This window comes from Alnus glutinosa, chromosome 12 (genome assembly GCF_958979055.1).
Source record: "Alnus glutinosa chromosome 12, dhAlnGlut1.1, whole genome shotgun sequence".
NCBI classification, from domain to species: Eukaryota; Viridiplantae; Streptophyta; class Magnoliopsida; order Fagales; family Betulaceae; genus Alnus; species Alnus glutinosa.
In genome coordinates, this window is record NC_084897.1 from 24857293 (window position 1) to 24864532 (window position 7240).

The 7240-nt window shown below is 36.7% G+C and overlaps 1 protein-coding gene across 2 annotated transcripts; it reads right to left on the reverse strand.

Annotated features, from left to right (window-relative positions):
• Positions 1-3205: 3205 nt before the first annotated feature.
• LOC133852753 (probable methyltransferase TCM_000336) lies at positions 3206-5125 on the reverse strand. 2 transcript variants are annotated; one of them, XM_062289499.1, is made up of 4 exons: positions 4985-5125; positions 4478-4882; positions 3843-4115; positions 3206-3608 (listed from the first exon to the last, which is right to left on the reverse strand). In XM_062289499.1, exons 1-4 carry the CDS (start codon positions 5063-5065, stop codon positions 3276-3278), a joined length of 1092 nt encoding a protein of 363 aa, XP_062145483.1. In that variant the 5' UTR covers positions 5066-5125; the 3' UTR covers positions 3206-3275. The 2 variants fall into 2 exon arrangements, with proteins under 2 accessions (XP_062145483.1, XP_062145484.1); XM_062289500.1 differs by having other exon boundaries at positions 4478-4879; positions 4985-5124.
• Between the last annotated feature and the right edge of the window lie 2115 nt (positions 5126-7240).

Genomic DNA, 7240 nt, shown 5'->3' on the forward strand with positions numbered 1-7240 from the left:
TTGTGTGTGTGTGAGTGACAAATATTTTTTCTTGGTTCTTATATTCGGGGATTGTTCAGGTTTTGTCTTGTGTCAGAGGCTCTTGTCTTTTACTAGTTTATGAATCTATTATCTCCTATAACTTAGGTAACATGACACTGATAGACCCAACAATTATTGTGCTTCTTTTTGCATGCGAAGGGAAGTTTTATTCAATTACAACACTGGGTTAATTATTGGGTTCCACTTGATACCTAGTCGAAGGATCAGAGGATAGGGAACACTAAAAGGGTCCTTCAAGCTGGCCTGTTGGTCAAAGTCTACTGTTTTGATCCACTGAAGACTCGTCACCTTAAGGACTAAGAAAATATACACTTTTATTATCTGAATGGCTACTAATTTGGACGCGATAAAGATCTTTAACAATTTTGAACAATAAATATGAGAGAGCTTTTACGAGGTTTATTTGCCTTAATAGGTCTTAGGTAATGTACTCTCTACTCAAGCAAATGGGTTTTATGAGAGCCTTTTCATATTTGCTACTCGGATTGCTAAGAATTTTAAAGATCAGATTCCTTGAGCTTAAGCCCAAACACAATGGCTGTTTCGAGTCCCAATTTAACCTAATCATTCTTTTTGGTAATTTTATATGAAAAAAAGTAATTTTATAATTCTTGTTTCTGCAACAACTTTCAGATGATTTTTAACGAAATCGACATGGTCTTTTGTAGCATGATTCACCATTAACTTTTAGTGGCTGCTACTTTGACTATGAGTGGATGATTAGGATAAAATAAATCTATTTACACTAAGATGAGGATACAAACTGTTCCCGCACAGGATTACCACCTGTAGACTCCTTTAAACATATGGATATATTCATGCATAACTTGTTCATAATGCGCAACATACTTGCATATTTACACTTGTTCTCAAATATTTATATGAACTATAACCATACAAAAGGGCACCTATGCCATCTGTCAGAGTATATTTGGGGATTCGATTTAAGAAATTTATTGTAATTATTGTTATCTCCTATAAATCAGATTTACTGATAATCAAATCACATTGATTTAATTACCATACTTATCTATTCATACTCTCCCCAATTCTCTTATAAATAAGATCCTCATGTATTGTGAATTCATCAAGAGAAATAAGAATATAATGTAGCCATTTAGGCTTTATTTTGTGGACGTAAGTCTAGATCAAACTACGTAAAAACTCGTATCTATTTTATTATCCCGCTTTAATTTTCTTTATATTATATTTTCTTTCACCATCCAACCATATTTCATCATAACATAGAACTACTCATTAAGCAAAACCCAATAAAAGGTGTGTGATGTGAGTCATCTTTTATTTTAATAAAACCTCTCGATCTCTTTGGTTAAATAGAAAACATCAGCAACCTAATTAGTTTAGTAATCAAGAATATACAACAAAAATCTTTCTTACTAAAATACTTTTCTTTACTTGAGACCAAATGTGAAATCTTCTTTTGTTGAACATAACAAGAGAGGGTTTTCTTCTTAAAACCGAAAATTAGTCTAACATAAATACTTACTACTGAACCACTTTGCTTAATGAATACTAAAAAAAAACTGTACTTACAGAAAATAGTAGTTGCTATGAAATACTTAAAGTAATAAATACTGAAATAGGTACCATATACAATATTGTAGGTTCTAAACTGCTTTACATGATAATTACTGAAAATTGTTATATCATAAAATACTGAGTTTTTTTAGATGCTTTGTATGCATTAAAATGCTGAGAATGTTTTTGGCGTAAAAATGCTCTCTAGAGTCAAACTATGACTATGCTAACACCATGAGTGACTCTAACCTTACTGAAAAAATCCTTACTCGACTCCAACTATGCTAACGTCAAGGGTGGTACCTTAACATGGCTATAATGACATATGGTGTACATTGAACTAACTGGGAAAGCTCATCCTTGCATAAATCCGACTATGCTAACGTTAAGGGTGGCATTTGACCATAACTATGCTGATGTCTTGGGTAATACTGAATTAATTGAGAAAACAGATCCTTACACAACCTTGAATATATTGACGTCAAGGGTGGCACTTGACCATGAGTATGATGATGCCATAGGTAATACTGAACAAATTGGAAAACACATTTTTACTCGACCCTGACTATTCTGACGTCAAAGGTCGTACGTATACAATCTTGACTATGCTAACGTCATGAGTGGCACACCCAAGGACAAAACCCCTCTCTTTTCTAACTACTATGTTCCACACTTGGTAATTTGAAAAGCACAGATAAAAAATATGAGATAGTTTAGGAGGTCAAAGTATATTTTCCCATAAACAATCTACTAAAAACATATTAGAATTTCTAGTCTTAAACACTAAACTCTAAACCATATTAGAATTTCGTTCTATGGAAATTGGCAAATTGCTAAAAAAAAAAAAAAAAAAGTTTTGGTTTTCCTTTCGAATATATATAAAACTTGAATTGCCAAATCCTTTTTTAACTTTTTGTGAATGAATTAGCAGATACCTTTTTCTTCCAAGCGTGAAGAGCGAGCACCAAAGGCTTCATGATGACTTAACCAAGTTGGCTCTGACTAGAAATGGTAAAATATTTAAATAAAAAGGGATCAAAAGCGTGGACCGGACAATCTTAGCCGACCGGTCGACGGGCTTGGATTTTTATTTTGGACACTTGTTGCTGGACTACTGGTTCTACTTTAACCCACCAACTTTCCCTCTTCTGTTATGGTTGAAGATGTGATTGCACTGATGACTGATGATTAAAAAAAAGACAAAAAACGAAAACAAAACAAAAAAACAAAATATGATTTCGATTTCACTGTGGTTGATGATGAATTGGTTAAGCCGACACCCACATATCCAACAATAAGACTAGAAAGTTCTTTACCACCACACAAAAAAAAAAAAAAAAAAAAGAAAAGAGTACATTATAAAATTTGATTATTTAGCGGTTAACGTGTTAAAGATCAAACAGACTGTCATGCCAACTGTCCCACATTAAGAAAATGAAAAGTAGCTCACATAGAGTATGGTTTATAAGAGATGTTCATGGCCGGGTGCTAACTCCACATTGCTTACTTATTATATGAAATTAAACTTTACAAATGATTTTAAATAATAGCGTAGATGTGACAAGCGTTTTTTTTCTGTGTTGTTAGAATAACCATCATCATAAAGTTAATCATAAAATTACCGTTGGGATTCAAAACACACATGCATGCTGTAATATCAAACATAAAGTGGAGTAATTACATTGCCTTGGGTATCATAATTTTCTAAGAACAATAGCAAAAGTCAGGGGCTTGATTTCTTCTTTAGCCATTTCTTCATCCACCATCCTTCCGTAGTTGTCAAACAAGCTGTCCAAAATCCCTTCTCCGAAATGGTGGGAAATCATTGATTCTTGGATGGCCCTAACCGTCCTGGCAACTGCCTTTCCATAGTTCTCACCATCCTTTTCATCCCTCTCTATTTCAAACATCTCCAGCCGGTCTAACCCAAAAGAACCTTCCTTCCCCACTTCATCTTCTATTTCATTCTTTGATGGTGCATAGAAATGCACATCATAAGAATCAAGCTTCTCTTTCTCAACTTCTCCCTTTAAATTAACGTCCACATAAAAAATAAATATGAAGGCATTGTTGCAACTTACATAATTTGGAATTAATGAATAATGCTATTAATTAGTAGATTGTTATATGATACTAAAAAATCTGTGTTTTGATCGGTGAACGGCTTGAAAAAAGAAAAATTAAGTACTGATTTTTACTGTCATATCATCTAAATAATGTTGAATGGACTATATGATATATAAATATATATATGTATATACCTCTGAAACCAATTTGGAAAAGGAGCGAGAAAGAAGTTCCCAGAAGAAAAAGTTGCCTCTGTCGACATGATCTTGAGCTCTCCTACCCAGCAAGATGAGCACCATTCGTCCGCCAACAACAAGCTCCTCAGACCGTGAGCGAAGGAACACCGTGAAGTCCTGCTGGAATTGCTTATAGTACGCCTGGGAAACCTGCGGAGGGCTGGATTGAGAGATGTAAACGTGGCCTTCGTTTATTGGCCTGCCCTGCTCATCGTAGAGAGCTGGAGGAACCTGCGTGACGTAGAAGATGACTATGAGCATGCTCTAATTATAGCACTGAAGCATGAAAAAGGTATAATATATGAAGGAAACAAAAAATAAAAAAAAAATAAAAAATAAGTCTCACAACCCTCAAGTAATAAGAGCCCTAGATCCATCCTGGTGGCATTCCTATCAAGATTAAGATTCGACTCTCTTTTAAGTACAAACAATTTTTTAAGACCACTCCTTTTGACAAAAGCTAGAATCTTCCCTGATTTGTGTGGAGAAGGCGTTTTGCACAAGTTCAAAATTTGCCCGAGAGGGCTGCCTTGAAGAGTTAGTACTCGTCATATAAAAAAAGAAAAAAAGAAAAGAAAAAGATCAAGTCTCACCCTGGAGAGCCAGTGCAAACTGTAGGATGAATAGACAAAGTGCAAGCAATTGTTGGGGAGAAGTCTTCCATAAAAAGAGCCAGCATAACCTCCAATGAAAATAGAGGGACACCCACCATTTTTCTCTTTTTTAAGCTCCCTGTAGAACTCCGGCAAGGCCTTAAAGATGGAGTTGAAGTCATTTGTTGGAAGATCGTTAAGGTACACTCGTAACTCCGGCGGTGGATGCAAGATGTTGCGGCTGCTCCTTTCGACAGCATCAACGATATCTTTGATGATGGTTAAGGAATTGGCTCCAGAAGAGCAACCCAAATCAGCTATGCCTATGCTCTTCGGGGTAGTTGTCAGAAAAAGTTCTTGTATTGTTCCTGTGGTTATGTGCTTCACCATATCAGACGCCTTCTTCTGGATTTCAACAAACATTAGAAAAAGAAAAATAAGGAAAAAAATATTGATCTATACAGAGATTAAATGAATAACTCCATGAGAGTGAGAGAGAGAGAAGACCTGGAGTGAGGAATTTTTGGCATAGCTAGTGACACCAATTCCTCCAGTCATGTGGAAGACTTTCTCCACATCCATTTGCATTGGAGTTCAATTTGCCTTTCTCTGCTTCAACTTGGTGGCATATTGGTCGATCCCTCCCCCCCCCCCTCCCCCTTTATAGCGAATTTTAATGATGTAGTTCTTTACTTTATGGCTTGATGGCTTCTAACCTTTTCTTTAATTGATATATTAGTTATCATGGTTGTTCAAAATACATTAAATTCGATGTCATAATAATTAGTGTCTGTGGCCGGGTTTGATCCGATATAATTTGTTAAATCGTCGTTCGGCGGACTCAAGCTCTCTTTGAATATATAATTGAGCCTCGTAATATTTTAATTTATATGAGATGTGAATTACAGAGATAAAGTTCGAATTGAATACTTTTGTTATAATACTACGTTAAATTACCATTTATTTTAAAAGTTCAAACTGATAATAATAATAAATAATAATAATTAATAGATTCTAACGTATATATATAAATCTTGAATTTGGACCGCTAGAACCTGCTTTGTTGACCTTGAATGCAATTTGGCTTGTATGGTGGAAGTTGCATGCTTAACGTACGGATTAGCAAGAGTACTATGGAACTTCCTGTTTCCTTTATTGATTTTTATCGTACAAATATTTGTTTTTCCTTTTCTTTTGTTTATTATTATTATTATTATTTTTGCTTACCATTATAAGGTATTCCAACCCATCGGATTGAGACTAAATACCTTATTTAATTTTTTCCTACGGAAGACTAAACCCCTATGTGCACATTTATATACAATCAGTATCCACTCTCAAAGCGTTTTGAACGGTTCATAAGCTAGTTTGGTTCTTAAGTTGAGGTTCAAAAACTTGGTTCAAATTGAAGATAAGAAACTGTCGTTCACAACCTCGATCAAAAGGCGTTCAAACAAGACAATTTTACAAGGTTTTGAAATTCAAGGTACAATGCTCCCACTACAAAAAACATTTCAATTCGCCACGTGTCTACAGTAACAATTACTGTAGACACGTGGCGAATTATTATAGACATGTGGCGAATTGGCCATGTGTCATAATGACAACGTGGTAGATTGAATATGGAAAATGAGTGGCCACGTGTATTTTTGACACGCGGCCATGTGGCGACTTGTGAACGGATGAAGCGGCTGCGGGAGCAAAATGGCCTCCCTCATTATCTGGGCTCCAAAAGTTATGTCAGATTTAATCACGATGAGGTATAAACAGATATATGTATATGATTTTCATACTTGTTGCTAATTGTTTTTTTTTTTACACTATTTTCTCACTCTAGTGTTTGTTATATATTTCAACTTGATGGCGACATGCATGTACATTTGACACGCCTTCCACTCGTGCCGAGTCGTTCGTGAAGACGCACACAAAGAAGGACGGTACTTACCTGAATGAACGTACACGAGTCCTATGCGTATGCTACTGATCTATTTTACTTATATTTCTAAGTTATGCGTGTGTTATGGCATTATTTAATACATGTGTACTTTACGTTGACAACGTACATGAGAGGATGATGCAGGGTTTATCCAGTGATCCTGCGGCCATGCAGAGCATCTCAGGAGACACGGTGTGTTGGGCACCGAACGATGCTTACGAACAGGCGGTTGGGAGGCCTGAGAATGAGGGGAGGGTTCGTCAGGTTGGGCCGAATGTTACTCCTGTTCGTGGGACGTGTTTCTCGTACATGACTCGTATACAAGGGGGACCATCTGAGGGCACATCTCGGGATTGGGCCAAGCATGCCCGGGAGATGGCGAAAATGCGGGAGATGCAACGTACTGAGCGAGAGAGAAATGACGTCTTGGAGCAGCGCATGCGACAGTTCGAGGCATTCATGTCCTCTATGGGAGTATCACATGGCACAGTAGGTGCTCAGTAGTCTTCACCTGCAAACGTAGGTAGTACGTCGTCTGTTAGTAGTGCATCTACAGGTATGATTCATATTGTGTATACGACAAAATTATTTTTCAATTTGTTTTCATTACTTGTTTAAATTTGCATTTACCTATATATACTTTAATTGTTTTTATTACTTGCAGGTAATGCGACAACTATCGGTCTGTTGTCGCCTACACGACGACGGCTGAGTCAGCACTCCCTGTCACTACACCATCCCCCGCTACACCATTCCGTGCGCAGCAATCGCCGGTTGGCGAGTGCATGCCTGGGACGATGCCTCCTGATCCGCAGGGACACCCTCCA

What these genes read in the sequence shown, in the direction of transcription:
- LOC133852753 (XM_062289499.1), bottom strand. Translation starts at nt 5,065, where the DNA reads ATGCAAATGGATGTGGAGAAAGTCTTCCACATGACTGGAGGAATTGGT. An exon ending in GTTTGCACTGGCTCTCCAGG is followed by an intron (nt 4,116 to 4,477) that starts GTGAGACTTGAT and finishes TACGTCACGCAG; the next exon opens with GTTCCTCCAGCTCTCTACGA. An exon ending in TTTCCAAATTGGTTTCAGAG is followed by an intron (nt 3,609 to 3,842) that starts GTATATACATAT and finishes GTTAATTTAAAG; the next exon opens with GGAGAAGTTGAGAAAGAGAA.